Here is a 20,976-nt window from a genome sequence, read left to right on the forward strand (position 1 = left end):
TCCATACCAGGAAACATTTAAAATAAAAAAAAAAAGATCTCAGTCCCCAGTGCATCCCTTTAAACCAACATCCTCTCTCTTTTCATGCAGGCTCCTTTTTACTCTCCCATGTAATTGGGTGCTGGTCTGGGCCGGTTCTAGACAGACATATGTGAGGAGGCAGACAGAAATGTGAAGGGGGCACATGGTGGAGACCGATGCGGGAAAGTGGTGGGAGTGCTCTGGATAACTGTTTTTGTCATGTAATTGGATTGCACTTTGTCAGGCCTCTACCCTAAGCCTAAGACCTGTCCAGCTTGGGTGTCCCACCTGAAGGCTAAGCTTCTGCTGGTGTAGCTCTTACGGTCACTGAGGCACGCAAACCCCCTGACCACGATAAGGTGGCAATCCCTCAGGAGGAAAACTTAAAAATAAAACAACAAAAAATAAAATAAAAATTCCTTATACGATTATAACAACTAAAAACATGACATTTACCTTAATTGGATGGGCTATATCAAATACATTCGAACCCAACAATAACACTTCTCACTATTGCCAATATTAACAAAACTAAAAAGGGTAGGCCAAGCTACAAAAAAAAATCAATTCACTAAGTCTTAAAATAAAATAAAACTGAAAAATAGAATAAATAAAATAAAATAAAGAATAAAATAAAATATCCATCCAGATCTTTACAACCAACAACATGAAATTTATCTTAATTGGATGGCCTAATTCTCAAATAAATTTGCAAAATAAAGTAATTATAAAATAAGACCTCTCAATATAGCCAATATTTCCATCCATCCATCCATTTTCTAACCCGCTGAATCCAAATACAGGGTCACGGGGGTCTGCTGGAGCCAATCCCAGCCAACACAGGGCACAAGGCAGGAACCAATCCTGGGCAGGGTGCCAACCCACCACAGTAGCCAATATTTACAAAACTAAAAAGGGTTGGCATAGTAATTAAAAAAAAAAAAAACAATTCACCATGTCTTTTCCTACAATTCTCAAACTACTGTAGTTTGTAGAACACAACAGATTTAGAACAGAACATTTGAACTTTTTTGTCTTGTTTTAAGCTTGTTTGTTTTTCAAGTGTAGCAAAGTGTAAAATATTATTTATAATTTTTTTTTTAGTTATAAACTTCCCAAAAAGAGTTGATCCCTGTAAATAGTTAATATACCAACAATATAATCTGTTGTAGTATGGGCGTTAATTAGCGTCGCACCTCACATTCTGCATGCACCACGTTTTTGGCTGTAACGGCAGAAGTGCGGTGGACACTCTGGGGGTAGGTTGTGGTTTCAGTTCTCCTTAAGTTTTTTTCACAATTTTTATTTCATTTACTTTGTGTTAATAATTTATAATTGATTTAATTTATTATTTAATAGGCAGAAGAGAAAAGACGCTTATGTGATGCTGTATCTTTTTTTTCTTGAAGATGAAAATAAAAGCTTGTGTTTTAACCCTACGTGCCTCCGTGATGATCATGTACACAACGCAGGGAAAGGCGGATTGCGGTCAGTTACACAAGCAACTGAACTCTCTGTTTGCAAGTGAACAGCTCCACTCTCCTTTCTCCTCAATCCACTCTATAACAACAGTCTCCTGTTTCCCTTTGCAATAACTCTTACAAATTCATCCATATCCAAGTTATTTGTTATGGACTTCTCATGGGCCAAGATCACCAAATTCCTCTTTCATTTATGTAACATGCTGTGACGATAGGGGGTTAGGACTTGTGACAAAATGGAGAAGGAACTCTCACATAAGGCTGAAGACACACCAATTACCAGGGCTGTTATGTACAATTTATGCAACTTAGTAAAGGCTTCCTTGTACTCCAGCAGGAGTTTACACACAGGTTACAGATCTGTTTCCTTTGGACATTTTTTGAGCAGCATCTGTTTTGCCACAAGAACTTCATTTTTCAGACTTACAACATCTGCTACAGTGCCAGCCATCACCGCCAGAGGGTGCAACAGGGTGGGATCTAGAAATGCCCTAGATCTGGGTGCAAGACTAGATATGGCTCACATCAGGTCAATATTCTTGTGTGAAAATCTAGTTTCCATTTCTGAAATGGCCCTGTCAAGGATGTTGAGCAGGGATCTTTTCAGAGACTGATGGGGGGAAATGGTAGGGTCACCAGAGTCTGTATGGCCCAAGGTTGAGAGCACAACACTTTGACCCAGGTGTTTGCTCATTGTTCTCCTTCTCTTTGTTGGATGTGACTCATCCTCAGCAGGAGATGACACTCCCCAACAGTCATCCTCACGGATGTTTTTCAAGGATTCCAGTGCTGCACTAACAACCTCAGAAGCACTGCACAGATCAACTGACTGAGACTGTAGAATTGCATTTGCTGGTTTCAAGACACCAAGCACCCGCACTAGGAACTTTCCAGTCTCAGAGAAGTGATGCCTCTTAATTTGGCATAGCAAGCCCGATGCCTCAGTGTACAGGTCAACTGCAGCATCATCATCCTCTGTCATCTCAGATAGGATACTAAGGATTTGTTCTTGATTGTCCACAGTGCACCTTGTCACCTCATAGTAGCTTGTCCATCTGATCTCAAGCAGCCTTTTTAGACAAGGTGCATCATGTTTATTGAGCACATAGTGGTGGTGAAAAAGTTGTAGAGTGAACTAGATAGGCTAAAAATTATTTTGCACACGGCTCACTCTGCATGGCATGCACAACCACTAAGTGCAGTTGGTGGTTGTAGCAGTGGATGTATGGGACATATCTGTCAAGCCTCTTTTGGAGCAGAGCTTGTACACCACCTCTAACCCCACTCATCACAGAAGCCCCATCATAACACTGGCTAAGTATACTGTCAGCACTGTAGCCAGCATCAGAAAGGTGTAACAGTATCTCAGAGGTGATGTACTCTGCATCAAGTTGTTGCAAGTCAAGCAACCCAATAAGATGCTCCTCTGGCATGGAATTTCTGACAAACTGTATTATCAAAGACAAATTTTCCACATTACACCTATCCCTGGTCCCATCACTTTTGAGGCAAAACCCTGCAGAATCAGCACTTTCATATTTTTCCTGACCTCTCCAAGCACCATGTCAGCCAGTGTTTGGATAATTTCATTTTGGATATCCTTAGATGTGTATTTTGCATTTTTGGGATACCCTTAGCAATGCTTGCTAGCTTCTCATCCTTCTCTAAGGTATATTCCATTAGTTTTAGAAAAATACCTGAAGCAATGTCATCATCATTACCCGCTGCATCATATCTCAAGGTTTCTGCAGTCCCACGGAGCCCCAACTCATTTACACAGAGAAACCTTATAGCACTACCAATACTCTTGACATAGTAATGTTTTTTTTCAAGTTGTGTTTTACCAACCAACATTGAATCCATAGTCCCCCCGTGGCCTCTCTGCTTTTATGCTCAGTCCAGATGGTTGAAGCATGCACATGGTTGTGGCTGGACACATGCCTCTGTAGCCTCTTGTCTCGATCAAGTGCTGCTTTCCAGTTGTTAAAAACAGTTAAGGTAAAAACTAAATCCCTCTCATTAACAGTGCTGCCATATTTCTGACAGGGGAAACAGAAGCATGCATCCCACACAACAGAGTACTCCAGCCATGGTCGTGTGCGTTACCAGGCAGGATTGAATGATCTTAATGTTTTACCACCAAATACACGTTTGGGGTAACTACCTAGTATTGGCTGGGATAGTGTATTGCCATTTAAGTCACTGGGTAGCTGAGTAGGTTGCTTTGGGGCAGCAATTGTTGGCAGAAGTACAGGAGAAACAGTGCCTGTGATGCCACAGGAGTAGACTTGCTAGCTGCTGTCTCTTATGTACCAGCAGCAGCATCATTGCTACTGCTATTGGTACAGGCAGAGCATCACCACATTTTTTAAAAGCTTGGAAGAAAGGGTGCATCTTACAGCATTAACTTTCCCTTTGTGAGTTGCTGGAAGCTGGGGTGGAAAGTGAATAAGCTTTACTAAAATCACTGTGATTACATCAGTGCAGTACAGTATATGAAACGAAAAAACTGTTGAGTGCAGAGTTGAAAGCTGGGCGGGGCTTTGTGTCGGGATCTGACAGACAGACACAGGTCATCCAGTCGGCTCTATGCAGCAGACAGCCTCACAGTGGTGCTTGTGGGATCGAGAAAGAAACCCTTCTCTACCAGACTGAAACTGTGAGAAGAACAATGGACTAGTCCCCCATTGACTGTACAAATATAAATGTATTTTTTTAGTTGTTGTTAATTATCTCAAGAGTCACTATGATTTTGACAACAGAGATTTGCTGCATCCTCAAAGCCTGCCGCTGTTGCACGGCTCATTTTGCTCTGCCCTGCTTACTGAGAAACCTGTCACCGAGTCATTTGCATACTAACAGTGATTGGATGTTTAGCTGGGGGAAGGGCAAGTGGGGGATCTCTGCCGAGTGTTGTGTGAGCACGGAGGGAAAGAGCGAACGAGAGGTGAAACCTATGTTCTCATTTGTGCCCTTTCCAGTGGATTTTCTTTCTCAACTTCTAAAAGTTTGATTTAAGGGGGCATTGCATTTGTTTAAGGGGGCATTGTCCACTCTTGCCCCAGCATAGAGCCAACCCCGGTGCAGGTGCAACATGTTGCTTCCTCCAAAGCACAACTGAGGCACCCAACCGATCTGCCTGCCTCCACACATGTATGCAGCGAGATCACCTGCACTCAAGCCCCGCACACAATTATTTATTTAAAACCTGCTCTATGCATTGGACCACTTATCACAGTTTCACTTTCTTGTTCTCATAAAATTTGTTCTTACTAATCATAAAAAGGTTATGTGAGAAATGTGATAGCTTTAGACTGTTCTTACCTGATTCAAGGCTTATAGATAACTAGCAGAATACCCGCGCTTCGCAGCGGAGAAGTAGTGTTTTAAAGAAGGTACGAAAAAGAAAAGGAAAAATTTTAAAAATAACGTAACATGATTGTTAATGTAATTGTTTTGTCATTGATATGAGTGTTGTTCTCATATCTATCTATCTATCTATCTATATATCTATCTATATATCTCTATCTATCTATATATCTATCTATTGTGAGCGGCACCGGGCACAGACAGCGGACATCTTGTTTAAACACCACCACCGTTTATTTACAATATTTACACAATAGAGTGGTCACAAAGACCCAGTCCGTGCACAAACCCCAAATAGTCCCCAAACTCCTGGCCACAATGCCTTTCTTGGGCGCCTCCACACTCCTCTTGCCGTCCTACTTCCACCCGACTCCAGCCTCGAATGAAGGCGGCCCCTTTATACAGGACCGGATGAGCCCCAGGTGTTCCCGGCATTCCTCCTCTAGCCACGCCCCAGCGTGGCGGAAGTGCCGGCTGTTCTCCCGGCAGCTCTCCGGGTATCCTCCAAAGTCTTCCCCACAGCACTTCCTGGTGTGGCGGGAGTGCTGGGAAACAAGTCCCAAGGCATTGGGCCTCCTGGCGGTGACCACGGGCCCCTACAGGGAAGGGCTTCCATGCCCTTGACCCGTGGCCCCAAAGCAACCGGAAGGCAAACCCCCGTGATCCAGGCAGGGCTCTGACCCTCTTCCGGTCCCTCCTGGCGTCCCGGCGGGTCATGGCCCCTGGCATCCCTGACACTATCTATATATTTATATATATATATAGCAAAATACCAGCTTGGCAGCGGAGAAGTAGTGTGTTAAAGAAGGAAAGAGAAAGAAAAGGAAACATTTTGAAAATAACGTAACATGATTGTCAATGTAATTGTTTTGTCACTGTTATGAGTGTCGCTGTGATATATATATATATATATATATAGCAAAATACCAGCGCTTCAGCGATGTCATGTGTTAAATAAGTTATGAAAAGAAAAGGAAACATTTTAAAAATAATGTAACATGATTGTCAAAGTAATTGTTTTGTGTATTTGGTACAAATATAGCTGCATCAGAAAATGTACACATACATACGCCTCCTTTTTCTGTTTTCTCACAGCTTATTCTATATATATATCTATCCATCTATCACACACACACACAAACACATATATATATATAATATATATATATATATACACATACATATCTTCATATCTACATATCTATATACATATCTACACACACAAATTATATATATGTATGTATGTATGTATGTATGATGTGTGTGTGTGTGTGTGTGTGTGTATATATATATATATATATATATATAATCTAGATATATATATATATATATATATATATATATATATACATACATATATATACACATACATATACTTGTGTGTATGTTTGTATGTGTCTATATGTGTGTGTATAGCTTTGGTCACTGAGTGCAAGGGAAAAATAATGAAATATAGTCTATAAGTTATTAAACAGTAAAACATTAACGTTTTAAGAAGTACAGGTACATTGAGCACTACTGGAGTGGTTGGGTAAACTACATTTTAAAGACTGTGTAACACAACAGGTAAGTAACTAACAGCAGCTAAAATGTATATGGATCATCTCTCGGTAGTAGATCCCTTTTGAAAGGCACTACACGACGGCTGTGGTATAGAAATTACATTTTCTATGTGAACGTTCAAATTTGTGCCTCTGGTAATGTGCCTTACCGGCAATTAAAGAAAATTATTTTTGTGTCCTCTGCCGTGTTAAGAGAGAAAGGCTTTGGTTTGGGATAAAAGGAAAAAGGTGTAAAGAAAGGAAAGTTGCCTTTTCTTTTATATAGTATAGAGAGATGTGTTCGCTGGCGTTATGATCGCCTTTTGGCGACAGTCGCGTGGGTCTTGTGTAGACTGGTGAGACGTCCCGCCATTAATCGGCTGTGATGGCACTGTGAGTCCTCCACTCGTATGCGTGTGTTCATAATCCGAGCTGAGGACCTGATAATCGATATCGTGCAAAAGAAAGTGTGAATCGCCTTAATATTATTTTGCCGTGGTGTAGAAAAGGGGTCCCGTGTTTGCACTTGTCTGGGCTATAGCTCAGGGGCGGATGAAAAAAATTAAAAGTGCTCACTTTGACTTAAGGCAGAAGCGCAGTCAGCGTCTCAAAGGCCGGCACAGCTATGCACGCGCGCTGGCTGATCGACTTTTGCTGGGCAGGAGACCCCTTTTGTACACACGTTCATGATATCAAAAGTCTCAGCTCTTTGGAGGTAATTCATATATTATATATATAGCAAAATACCCGCCTGCAGCGGAGAAGTAGTGTGTTAAAGAAGTAATGAAAAGAAAAGGAAACATTTTAATAATAAGCGTAACATGATTGACATTGTCATGAGTGTTGCTATCATATATATTCCTGCCTAAATAAGTCACCTCGCCGCTCTTACTTTTTACCGTTCATTTAATCATGGCTAGTGGCGGAAAAATTATAAAATGGAAGGAGGATGGCTTTACCAAAACAATTATTGATGGCGAATCGATTATTCATAAAGCTTGAATTGGTGATCTGTTTTTCTGTGTTAACCTCATGTTTTTTCATACTTCTTCTCAAACTAAGGTGGTGCGAGGGTAAAATGAATCGGGATGTGCTGATCAATGTAATCGGTGTACCAGGAAATCATGCATTGACAAAAGCTCCCCTTTGCTTGTAATGCAAAGTGTGATTAAATGCATTATTTTTCAAGCGTTATGGAGCACATGCATCGAAGCTTCTCAGCTGTGCTTGTGCTAAGAAAAGGAAAGATTTTAAAAATAGCGTAACACGCTTGTCAATGTGACCTTTTGTAAGTAGTGCCTGGAGGATTCAGTGTGTTCAAACTCTAGAGACAGCGTGTGTATTAACTTGAGGTAAATGGGAGGGGAGATGATGACGTGACTCCCCACCCTTAACTGTCAATCCCCACAAACACAGTCTCGGAATTTGCATAAGCACACCCCTTCACCTACAATTTTAACTTAGTTACAAAGTGATCAAAACTCTCGTTTATATCCTGCGTCCTCTCATTAAACTTGTATCCCGCATTACCTGTGGGCATGTGAAACGCCAGCGTAGCCTGTCTATGAACTTAATTTAAAGTTTAGGTTTACACCTTGCTTTCTTTCCGAGGTAGCAGCACTCATGAATATGGTAGTATATGCCACTCTCTCGCTTCTTATTGTTTCGCTGCCTTCTCAATTATATAATGCATGTTTTCTTAAGCGCTTTTTGTAGGTCTTCCTGGTTTTCTACGTACTGCGTTGACAGTCAGTTCACGTGATTACGTAGGAGGCGTGATGATGTTACACGAAACTCCGCCCCCTACGTCTTTGCAGCTCTACTCCATTACAGTTAATGGAGAAAAATACCTTCCAGTTATGACCATTAGGCGTAGAATTTCGAAATGAAACCTGTCCAACTTTTGTAAGTAAGCTGTAAGGAATGAGCCTGCCAAATTTCAGCCTTCTACATACACGGGAAGTTGGAGAATTAGTAGTGAGTGAGTGAGTGAGTGAGTGAGTGAGTGAGTGAGTGAGGGCTTTGCCTTTTATTAGTATAGATTTGCAGGATGTTGAGTAATATTAAGCAAATGGGAGAGAGATGTTCATTACAGTATGTACAGTACATGAGGAAAATAAATGTGTGGATTAACCAATTAAAATGAATTGAGAAGTTAAGCTGTAATTCAATCTAATTGTTTTACTTTTATTTCAAAGCTGTAACTGTAGTAGAAATCTGCAAAAAGCAAGTGTATATGTTTAAAAATTGTTTTTTTACATCTGCTTTTTTCTTTTCCTTAGGGTATAATTCAGTATGGTAGGGATAATAGGGAATTGGATATCTTGCTTTTCCGGGAAGTTCTGGAATACATGGCTAGGGTGGACAGAGTTCTCAGTTGCCCTGGAGGATCTCTTCTGTTAGCTGGACGTAGTGGGGTTGGACGTCGAACTGCTACTTCTGTTGTCAGTCACATGCATGGAGCCACACTGTTTACTCCTAAGATCACTAGGGGTTATGGTTTAAAACAGTTTAAAAATGATCTTAAGCAGGTGAGTATATTGATTAAACTTGTTAAAAAGAAATTATATCTTATATGTATGAACAGTGCAGTAGAAATACACAGTAAGTCCACAATTGCCTAAGTTGAATTCTGAGCTCTTTGTTTACTTTAGGTGATGCAACTCACTGGAATTGAGGGACAGCAAGTGGTCTTTCTCCTCGAAGACTATCAGTTTGTTCACCCATCATTTCTTGAAATGGTCAACAGTCTTCTATCTTCTGGTTAGGACCTACCCTTTTCTTCTTATTCCTTTTAATAGCATTTAGGAATTTACCTTGGCTCAGTTCATTTCCCTAGGGATGTATAAGAGTACAAAGCAATAACAAATATGCAGTTTTGTGGCTTATTTGTGCATGAAGAAGTTATTTGCAAGTGTTCACCATATACTGTATATGAGCTATTTGATGTATGTCTGATATTATAGTATTTTGTTAAACTTTGCTTCTCACCATAAACCAGCCTGGCATGATAACCTTAAGAAGAAGAGTATGTAGTACTATTAGTTGTAATTTTTAGTGTTCATGTCCAATTTATTTAAAGCACACTAAATTAACTGTAAATTTCTGAACCCTGAGAGAATGATGAGAAGTTAAAAAAAGTGGTTTCATCCAGATAAGTAGATTTCCTTGCTAAACATATTATTAACAGCACCTGAAAGGTGAAGAGAGTCAGAAGAAATGCCTGTTACATGATAGGCAATAGTGGGATAGAAGTCATACTCTGTATATTACTACTTACAACTCTTACCAGCAAAAAGAAAGAACATGAAGGAAAGAAACATACTGTTTTTAAAATGTATCAATTTAAACCATCCATTCATGTTTTAACTTGCTTTACCACTTCATGATTATAGGGATCTGGTGCACATTCTGTAGACATTGAGCACAAGCAGAAAGCTGCCCAGTATGGGACACTAGTCATTTATCAATTCCAGTGTAGGAAAAAACTATATTAAATTACTGTATAGTTTACTTACAGTAAGTGAGTGGAAAATAATTAGGCATTTAAAAACATAACAGAAACATACAGCCTTTTGTTATAGTAAAGTATAAGGATGCAGACACTTGACATGATTGATTCAGATGGTATCAAAGTATTATTCTTACATTCATTAAGGCCGGGTTTATACTTCATGCAATGCGACGCATGCTGCAGCGGCCGCTCTTGCTACGCAAGCGTTTTACTGTTTATACTTGCACACATACTTTATGTAAATCTGGAGGAATCCACCAGGTGGCAGTGCGAGATATTATCATGGTGAGAATAGGTTTGGCTTCGCTGTGTTGTGAATTGCCTGGAACACACATTCAATTCCGATGACACCTTACCGCAATATCTCTGAAAAGGATTTTTAATGATTAAATCCATCAATCCAAGGACGTGTCCAATCCAGCAAGCTATTGGTCACGAGGCTGAAACAACCCCTGGACAGGGCATCAGCTCATCGCAAAATGAATACAAGCACATACACACACACACACACACACTAGAGTCATTTTAGTGTCACCAAATCTGCATATCTTTGGAAGGAAACCGGAGCAAACTGCGGAAACCCAGCAAGAAAACATGTAAACTCCAGGCAGGAAATACCAGCGACGTAACTCCTTGCGAGACAGCAATACTACCGCTCCGCCACCATGTCACCCCCATGTGTGTAATTATTAACAGTGTTCATTATTTAAATGAAATTAACGATTTATCTGTAAAATTTAGCATACATACTTTAATGCATTTCATCATGAAAGTGATATCAAGTATAAATCTTAGGATTCTAAATGTGCAGATAGTTGGAATATCATAAATTTAATATGTTCTGTGTGGTGATTGCTGCTGTCAGGTCAGGAGGAGGCCCCAGAACAAAATACGGCAAAAAAGATGATATCTGAGACTTTTAAAATTTATCGTGTCATTACGTTTGGGGAAAATGCAATGTTTGAATATAAAAGCACCACTTTTTTTCATTTGTATGTCGGCATTTTGCTTCACCATATCGAACCATTCATCAAACATCGAAGCACGCACATTGAACCTACTAGGATCCGCATAGCGGCTTTCTGTCACATGTAGATAGTAAACAGAGACTCTGATTTCCAGTTCCAACTTTTATCACACTGCACCCCCTGACATTTTGCTGGTACTGTAACTCATTCCTGCGTTGCGTTAATTTCTGAGGACCTGCTCAGAGGACGCGTCAAATGAACGCTGGGAATTCGTGGCAGCCATGATGCGTGTGCATTCTGAGTGTGAAGTATAAACAAGCCCTAATTCTAGCTACTATAAATAGTCTGAATATTACACATGGTAGTGCTGCTGCCTCGCAGTAAGGAGATCATGGGTTAGTGTTCCGGGTCCTCTCTGCATGGAGAGCGCTTCGAGTAGTGAGAAAAGTGCTATGCAAATGTAAAGAATTATTGTTATTTTAATAAAATAAGTAACTTCTGTCTTTTGATAAAAAATGTTTTCTTACATGTTATTCAGTCCAACAGAGCTTGTCAGGTCTATTCATCTAATTTCCCCTAAATAGCACTGAGTCCACTGTCAACTGTCCACCACACTACTTGGTACCATATTCCATGTGTTTGTAGATCCCTGTGTGAATAAAAACTGTACAATGTTTGTGTGACATTTACCCCTAAAAGGTTTCTGTCTGTGTCTGTGTTCATACTGAAGAACAAATTTAAAACTAGCACTTTGGATCCACAATACTAATCCACTTGTAATTTTGGAACACTTTAATCATCTTAATCTCAATTTTAATAAAGTTAAAAGGTTCAGCTCCTTTAAACTTTCTTCATAGCACATACCTTAAAGTCCCAGAGTCAGTCTAGTTGCTGTTCTATAGATGTTCTCTATTGCTGGTATATCAGTTTTTTGTAATTTGGAGACCAAATTTGTAGACAGTTCTCTAGATGAGACCTCACTAAGTGTAATCTCCCTTCACTTGTACTCTACAGATTGGGATATTTAACCTAACATTCTTTTAACATACAGTGTCTAAATGTGAACAGTGAAGAGTCCTAGGTCCTTCTCATGAAGTGTACTTTTAAGGTTTTAAACCTCCTATAGGTTATTCAGATTTAACATTTTTACTTCCTATGTACAGTATATAATACTTTACATTTATATACGTTCAATTGCATTTGTTACAAATTTACCCAAATTGCAGATAGGTTTCAACAGAATTCAATTAATCGTCAGATTCTAGATTATCTACCTAGGTTTTTATCATTTGTAAACTTGAAAAGCTTGCTTTTTTATCTTCTTATCAAGATCCTTTATGCATATTAAAAAGACCAGTCGCCCCAGCACTCATCCCTGAGGGGCAATGCTTTTAAAATGACCTGATTCAAAGAAGTCCTCACACATGTCAATTTTGCACCGATCTACTTGCTGTACCACTTATTTTAGTTGGGCCTCTCATGCGGGATCTCATCAGAAGCCCTCTGAAAATAAAGATAATGTGATCTTAATTGACTGTTTAACACAGTTACTTTTTGTGGTTTATTTTAGGTATTAGCATATATTATATCCTGATTTGTATCTTGCCTTAGTTAAAGGTGTTTGGTAAATAAAGAATAATAGTAGCTAAATAAAAATTTAATTTGAAGCTCTGACTAACTCACCGGCCAAATCCCTTCATAAATAACATTGTCAAATGCATTCAAACTGTTTCTTGTCCTTTAAGCTTCAGGTAGTCTAACAGTAGTAAAGTCTGCTAGCAAATTATCAATCAATTCACATTTTTATAGCTACAATGATGCAATGTATCTGCTTCACTGACTAGTTCTGCAAGTTAATTTTTATTCCATTTTACTGGACAAATTTATGGGAGAACAGTTTTTCACCTTGCCATGGTCTGCTTTATGCATCACTTTCTTAATAAATCCAGAAAACGTTATAGTAGACGATAGCTGAAACACATCATAAGATGAGCCATTAAATGACATATGCAGTATATCTGATATTAACTAGTCCTAAAAATGTTCTATTTTTTCCTTTTCACATAACTCACTTAAACCTTATAAATTAATACTTATAAAAACAAATCACTTCTTTTCTGATTTGTTATAAAAATGTCTCACTTTTCTTTTTTAACTTCAGTGATGACAGCAGCAGTGAATCATTCTTCAAAAATAAATATTCACTTAGTAATATTTTTAATAGAATGTACTTTATTTTTACGTTTTATATTTATTCCAGGTGAGGTTCCAGGATTGTACACCACTGAAGAACTGGAGCCTTTGATGTTGCCTCTGAAAGATTTAGCATCACAAGATGGTTTCATTGGGCCTATATTTAACTATTTTGCTCACAGTAAGTGGAATAAGAAAAAAGCTGAAATATTCTTCCCCTTTAATCTATTTTGCAATAATTATTAAAAGCAAAAAGTACAGTATTGCAATCATAATGTTATACATTAAAAAGTAATAAATTTAGCAGTATGTATTTTAATAATTGACAAGCTGGTTTTAATTTTAAGATTCAATATCTTGGCAGATTCCAAGATTTAAAATATCCTTCACTCTGTTTAAAAGTATATAAACTAAGTACTTCTCATGAAAGCAATATATCTTAAAGTGTCATTTTTTTGTCTGGCCCTTATTGTCTAGTGATATAAAAAATGGTTGAAATGATTGAGCCTGAAATTTCATTTTGTTTGCAGTATATTTTTCCACTTTAACTGATGAAACAATTGTACAGCACAGTTGTATTTTAAAGATCAGTTGGTTATCTGCAGTTCTAAGTAAAGTGCTGATGTCAGCAGTTCAGTCATGCACCTTCAAAACCTTTTTGGCTCAGCAAGCTGAAGTACAGTGCAGTGGAGCTGAGAACACATAAACTGCTTAGGTCTTCAGTGCTTTTGACTGTTGGATTGTTAAACTGTATTTTTATTTTTCATGAAAAAGTTCAACTCTGTTTAGGCAACTAATAAGAGATAAGTAAAAAAATGACCTTTTAGCAAAATGAGGAGGTAAATAGCTTATAACTTTTTCTACTATAAATTCATAACTTACATTTTTATCAAATTACATCATTTTGAATACCTTTACAAGCCAGAATGTTTCCAGTTATTAAATGAAAATATATTTATGGCAGAAGAAAAACAAACAAGAAAGTATCAAAACAAAGCAGATTTATGTGTTGTGAAAGTTACTGTATTTAAATGGCTAAGAATCCATAAATCTTTATAAAGTAACATTCTTCAGCTTTCATAGTTGCTTTACTGACAATGCCTTCCTTTCACTTTCCATGTTGATGTGTGTGATGTCACCTTCTTGCATGTTGTGTTTTGTTTGTCAGCAATATGCTGGTGTGCTTGCTTCTTTTTGTTCCTAGTGTACATGCACCCATGGCTAATGTTAGGCAGGGATCTTTTCATTTTAGGAACTTGAATATGAAAAGGCAAACTGTTGACTTTTCTTGTGCCTTTTCTGAAATGGTTGACAGCATTTTTGTGATGTTTTTGCTTAGCTTCTGTTGAGGTTTGCTGTCATGTACTTGTTTCTTCTTTTGTATTATTCTACAGTGTATTTGCCTTCACATTAGTTAGTAGTTCATTTTGATGTTTTGTCACATGGTGGTGCATTTTTTTCTGAGCAAGATACATAAAATTTGATGTAGGGCTAGAAAAGAGAAGAAGTCCTTGTAGGATTCTGTGTAGGGCTTCCTTTAGCTTTTCTCCTTTAGACATAATATTCAAAATGACCTCATGCAGTTTTGTCCTCCTTACATCTGTTCAAATGAAATGTATCAGTATTATCTAGACAAATGATCCAGAGTCCCATGGTTTGTTTAACTTGGTACCACTGCTTTACTCCCAAGTTATTTGCATGCCATTAAAAGGTCACTGTAGATAAAGGAACTGGCTGGTCCTGAACGGATTTATCTGAAATATGGCCAGTTTTGGGGGTGAGGAGTTAGTTTGTTGGTGGAGGTTTCCAGGACTCTATCTGTGTGTGGCTTGTCTGATTTTTTTTTTCTGTAAAATCTGGCGGTGGTTTTACAACTCGCTGATGGACAGATAGTGTTGTTTTCAGTCAAATAGAGTCTAATTTGTTTTTGATATATTTAAATAAATCTGTATCCCTGTATGTGATAGTTCTGTGTTTAGTGAGTGGTATAATCTGTTCTTGCATTTTGACTTGAGAATTGTTGCAGTGCTCTACACCTGCACCTGGTGAGGAGCGCTATGCAAAAACAAAATAGCAGTGTATTGTATTTCTAAAATGGCAATGATAGATTGGTCATCGGTAAAGAGGATTATTTGTGTTTTATTTTTATTTTGTGTTTTGTAATACCCCATTTTTGACACCCATCGCATACCCAACTTACCTGAAAAAGGGTGTCTCCCCAAATTGCGTTTCCCAAGATTTCCCTTTTTCCCCCGCAAAATTGTTTTTGGGAGCTTTTCCTTGTCGTCTTAGAGAGTCATGGCTAGGGCTGTCATAAAACAGAGCCTTTTAATGCCAATTGAGGCATTCTTTGTGTGATTTTGGCCTATACAAGATGTAAATTCTTGTTGTTTACAAAGACGGTCTAGTTTTAGGTTGATGTTGCTATGTATTCCCCATTTTAGGGTTCACTTCTTGTCAAAAAGATGACTGGCAGTGTTAGGGCTTCTCTTACAGAGTTTTGGAGCATCTTCACTATAAAGACCTTTGACAGGCATACCGTTGCCCTGTTCCTTGGCCACTTAGTAAAGTACCAGGATCTTAAGACATTTTGTGTAGTTTCTCACCTTTTCTAGTGTGAACTGTTAAGCAGTACTTCGGGGCTTAGCATTATTGTTGCTAATGGTTTTGAAAAAATAGTGAAGATTCCATTCACATGCCCATTGTCTTTACCATTATTCAGTGCTGCCTGTGTACATTGCTATGAAGCACTAGCCTTAAACCATAGTTTATTTGGAATGATTGGTTTTTATGGACACTTATCTTATCCCTGTCCTTATACAGTGGAACCTCAGGTCACAACTGTAATTCGTTCCAAAACTCTGGTCGCAACCCGATTTAGTCGTGACCCAAAGTAATTTTCCTCATAGGATTGTATGTAAATACAATTAATCCATTCCGGACCATACGAGCTGTATGTAAATATATATATTTTTTAAGATTTTTAAACACAAAAATAGTTAATTATACCATAGAATGCACAGTGTAATTAATCTATACTAATAAAAGGCAAAGCCCTCACTGACTCACTCACTCACTCACTCACTCACTCACTCACTCACTCACTCACTCACTCACTCACTCATCACTAATTCTCCACTTTCCCGTGTAGGTAGAAGGCTGAAATTTGGCAGGCTTATTCCTTACAGCTTACTTACAAAAGTTAAGCAGGTTTCATTTTGAAATTCTACACGTAATGGTCATAACGGTCGATAATGGTCGACAATATCCACCATGTTGAACTTTCTTATTTACGGCCCCATCTTCACGAAATTTGGTAGGCGGCTTCCCTGCGCCAACCGAAACCGATGTACGTACTTATTTCGGTGGTATGACACCACTGTTGGCCGTCATTTTGAACTTTCCAACGTCACTAATTCTCCAACTTCCCGTGTAGGTAGAAGGCTGAAATTTGGCATGCTCATTCCTTACAGCTTACTTACAAAAGTTAAGCAGGTTTCATTTTGAAATTCTACGCGTAACGGTCATAACGGTTGATAACGTTCGCCATGTTGAACTTTCTTATTTATGGCCCCATCTTCACGAAATTTGGTAGGTGGCTTCCCTGTGCTAACCAAAACCAATGTACATACTTATTTCAGTGTATGATGCCACTGTCGGCCGCCATATTGAACTTTTCACCGGTCTTTGTTACTTATGGGCCCATCTTCAAGAAATTTGGTACGCAGGTTCCCAACGTTAACTGAATCCTACTTACATACATATATACGTCCATAGCCTGCAGCTCGGTCACCGTGGCGGCCATTTTTGTTTTTTGTTTTTTTATTTGAGATCCTTAATTATTTGGTGAATATTCATAGTTATAGTCATCATAATCTTAAAAGTCTTAAAATTTCTTCATTTTATAAGACAATGTTTTTCAGTAGGTTGATGACTTTTCAAGGCATTTTTGAAATATGTTTTGATTCTGTCTCACTTATGAGATCATGCTATGGTGTGCTAAAATAGTATATGCTATATGTGTAAGATGAAATGGTCTTGTATCTTACATTTTTATAGTTGGGAGCCTTTTGAACTTTCTTATAACTTTTAAGATAATCAGTTATTTTTGTACTTGGTTATGCTTATTTCAGTGAGTGAGTTGATGAAACTTGATGAGGCTTGAATGCTGTAAGTTTACATATTAGTTAATACTACATGACTGTTGTCTTTTTCTGTTGAATCCATATGTTGAACTTGTTGCTAAGAATTCTTTATTTTAGTAAAGTCTACATTTTAATAAAGAATTATTTCAAATTAAAAATACAAAGCAGCTGTCAATTGTTAAGTAGCACTAATGTTTTACATTAACACTAACGTGAGCACTAAGGTTCATATTTTAATCCCACTACTACTGGTTTACGAGTACCTTAAACTTTTAGTGTTCCAGTTATAGAATGCGTAATTAATTTGGACATGCATTTGTAAACTCTTAAGTTGATATACAAAGCCATTTCTGCTTAGGTAGTGATAGTTTTAAGTTCTTTTTGTGTTAATACGTTTTTTGAACAGGTGTTCCTAATAATCCTTTAGGTGAGTGTAAGTAACTGTGCAGAATGGTGGTGGTGGTGTAATGGTGTGGGGGGATGTTTTCTTGGCACACTTTAGGCCCCTTAGTGCCAATTGGGCATCGTTTAAATGCCACGGGCTACCTGAGCATTGTTTCTGACCATGTCCATCCCTTCATGACCACCATGTACCCATCCTCTGATGGCTACTTCCAGCAGGATAATACACCATGTCACAAAGCTCGAATCATTTCAAATTGGTTTCTTGAACATGACGAGTTCACTGTACTAAAATGGCCCCCACAGTCACCAGATCTCAACCAAATAGAGCATCTTTGGGATGTGGTGGAACGGGAGCTTCGTGCCCTGGATGTGCATCCCACAAATCTCCATCAACTGCAAGATGCTATCCTATCAATATGGGCCAACATTTCTAAAGAATGCTTTCAGCACCTTGTTGAATCAATGCCACGTAGAATTAAGGCAGTTCTGAAGGAGAAAGGGGGTCAAACACCGTATTAGTATGGTGTTCCTAATAATCCTTTAGGTGAGTGTATTTTCCTTCACAAATGTCAAAGTTTAGAATGTTGTTGTATATTTTATTACTATATAAAATAGCTTCATCATTAGTTCATTTTTTGTAGCAGAAGAATCTAAATCTCACCTAAAGAGCCCAGTATGGCTTTCTTGCTTGATTATGGCATGAGCACGGGCAATGTATAAAATGCAAAATAACTTTAGTTTATATCAAGTACCAGAATTTTAAATTCATTTTTTGCCTTGCTTCGTGAATAGTGTCTTCCTTTGCAAAAGTAATTTGGGATACTTTCAACCATGCTGTAGTTTTTTCATTTAACTGTCAATGTTTTCATGGAGAAAGCACAAATTTAATTCCAGGTTAAGAAATATCTTCCTATATTTAATTATAGTCAATTAAACTGGATTACAGGCTATAAATTATGTGTAGATAATACACTTCCAACAAAAACAATGCATTTTGACCAAAAAGAGTGAATTATTAATGGTCAAAAGCACCAACTGAATGAATAAAGTAGGCCGGCACAGGAGGAATTCAGATGGGTGCAGCTAAGCTATTGCAGCTCAAATTTGTGTACTTTTTATTTGCTTTCAAAATAAATAGTAAGTTACCATAAAAATCATACTTTGTGGGAGATGCATTGTCTTCTCTATCTATGTTCTGATCTTTCTGTTTACAGTAGCTACTATAACCTTGATTTAAATTGTGGTACTGGATTTAAATAGCTTACCATGCTTAATGCAATACATTAAATCAAGTCATGTATTCCTAATGTGTTGATTTTATTTTTTAATAGTTTGTAGTCATGTTGTGGTACTCAAAGTGATTGATAGCATTTGGATTAAAGGCCTATATTAAATAAAAAGTAAAGAGTTTAGTATATCAAACTTAACAGACTGCATTTTTTGCATTTCTTAATGTACCTTTCTTCATTCTGCAATAAAAAGTTGTTCCTATGTACTAAATACTGTATGTATGCATAGTCTTACAGTTTATATAGGTAATGTTTTTTTTATTATTTTAGGAGTGCAGCAAAACCTTCATATAATTTTAATCATGGACTGCACCAATTCTACCTTTACCCTCAACTGTGAGAGCAATCCAGCCCTCTACCGAAAGTGCTCAGTGCAGTGGATGGAAACCTGGTCTGATAAGAGTATGAGGAAGGTAGGCTGGTTCTGTATTCCCTTACTTTATCTGTAATTGTGGCTAATTTGTGTATTGTTACTCTGTTTTGCCAAAGATATTGCTACTTGGAAGTTTATGAATCCTTTCTTTTTCATCCACCTTAGACAAATAATCTAAAAAGATATTTTGCCTGAACTCCAGTAGTTGATGAGGATAGCAAAACACAAAACAAATATACACAAATGATAAATTGTTTAATTTATTTAATAGTTAACTTGATTATCCCTTTATGTAAATCTAAATTTTCTGCAGTTACTAAGCATTTTGCCTTATCTGAATTAATATATATTTTGTTCTTTTCTTTTTTTTTTTTAAACTATCATGCCTGAGCACCCTGTTTAAGACCTTATCAAAACACTTCTTTTAAAGACCTGGATTATATCTTGTTCTTTATAAAGCCAAAAATCTATTCCTCTTAATCAATTTTTGGTCAATTTTCTAGAATATATAAAACTTTATTATGCTGGATGTAACAATTTTGTCGGCTGTTATGGACAGAGGATGTGATATTCACTTTCAGGACTTTTTCATATAAGCCTGAATTCATAGTACAACATAGTACAAAGAACATTTCAAGTAATCTTCTGAAAATTTTAATTAATATTGTTGGTAAAATGTTTTGAGAAATTATTCTGTATCACGTGCTAACTAATGCTTGTCATTGTCATTTCATTTGTGTCATATTGTTCATGAGTGAACACAGATGTCAGCTTTGGCAAAAAAAGGCCTTGGCGGCCATTTTTGTTTTTTGTTTTTTTATTTGAGATCCTTAATTATTTGGTGAATATTCATAGTTATAGTCATCATAATCTTAAAAGTCTTAAAATTTCTTTATTTTATAAGACAATGTTTTTCAGTAGGTTGATGACTTTTCAAGGCATTTTTGAAATATGTTTTGATTCTGTCTCACTTATGAGATCATGCTATGGTGTGCTAAAATAGTATATGCTATATGTGTAAGATGAAATGGTCTTGTATCTTACATTTTTATAGTTGGGAGCCTTTTGGACTTTCTTATAACTATAATCAGTTATTTTTGTACTTGGTTATGCTTATTTCAGTGAGTGAGTTGATGAAACTTGATGAGGCTTGAATGCTGTAAGTTTATATATGTATTAGTTAATACTACATGACTGATGTCTTTTTCTGTTGAATCCATATGTTGAACTTGTTGCTAAGAACTCTTTGTTTTAGTAAAGTCTACATTTTAATAAAAAATTATTTCAAATTAAAAATACAAAACAGCTGTCAATTTTTAAGTAGCACTAATAATGTTTTACATTAGCACTAACATGAGCACTAAGGTTCATATTTTAATCCCACTACTACTGGTTTACGAGTACCTTAAACTTCTAGTGTTCCAGTTATAGATTGCATAATTAATTTGGACATGCACTTGTAAACTCTTAAGTTGATATACAAAGCCATTTCTGCTTAGGTAGTGATAGTTTTAAGTTCTTTTTGTGTTAATACATTTTTTGTTTCCTGTGAAGTGATTAGGACAATATATTTTTCTTTAAATGTAATTATTTGATAATTCAGCTAACTTAATTCTGTTATCTGGTTTGCTTTCTCTTGGTGGGGATTGCAAGAGTAACAGGCTATTGTCTAGCTCC

The 20,976-nt window shown here is 37.3% G+C and overlaps 1 protein-coding gene across 1 annotated transcript in view; it reads left to right on the top strand.

Moving 5' to 3' along the window:
* Window positions 1-20,976, top strand: part of LOC120523157 (cytoplasmic dynein 2 heavy chain 1) — a 417,821-nt gene that overhangs the window by 129,415 nt on the left and 267,430 nt on the right. Inside the window, exons 50-53 of the mRNA XM_039744175.1 lie at window positions 8,695-8,943; window positions 9,067-9,175; window positions 13,155-13,268; window positions 19,197-19,339. Of these exons, the coding sequence (XP_039600109.1) occupies window positions 8,695-8,943; window positions 9,067-9,175; window positions 13,155-13,268; window positions 19,197-19,339 (615 nt within the window). The remainder of the gene's footprint in view (window positions 1-8,694; window positions 8,944-9,066; window positions 9,176-13,154; window positions 13,269-19,196; window positions 19,340-20,976) is intronic.

The sequence above is a fragment of the Polypterus senegalus genome, chromosome 2, assembly GCF_016835505.1.
Source record: "Polypterus senegalus isolate Bchr_013 chromosome 2, ASM1683550v1, whole genome shotgun sequence".
Lineage (NCBI taxonomy): Eukaryota > Metazoa > Chordata > Cladistia > Polypteriformes > Polypteridae > Polypterus > Polypterus senegalus.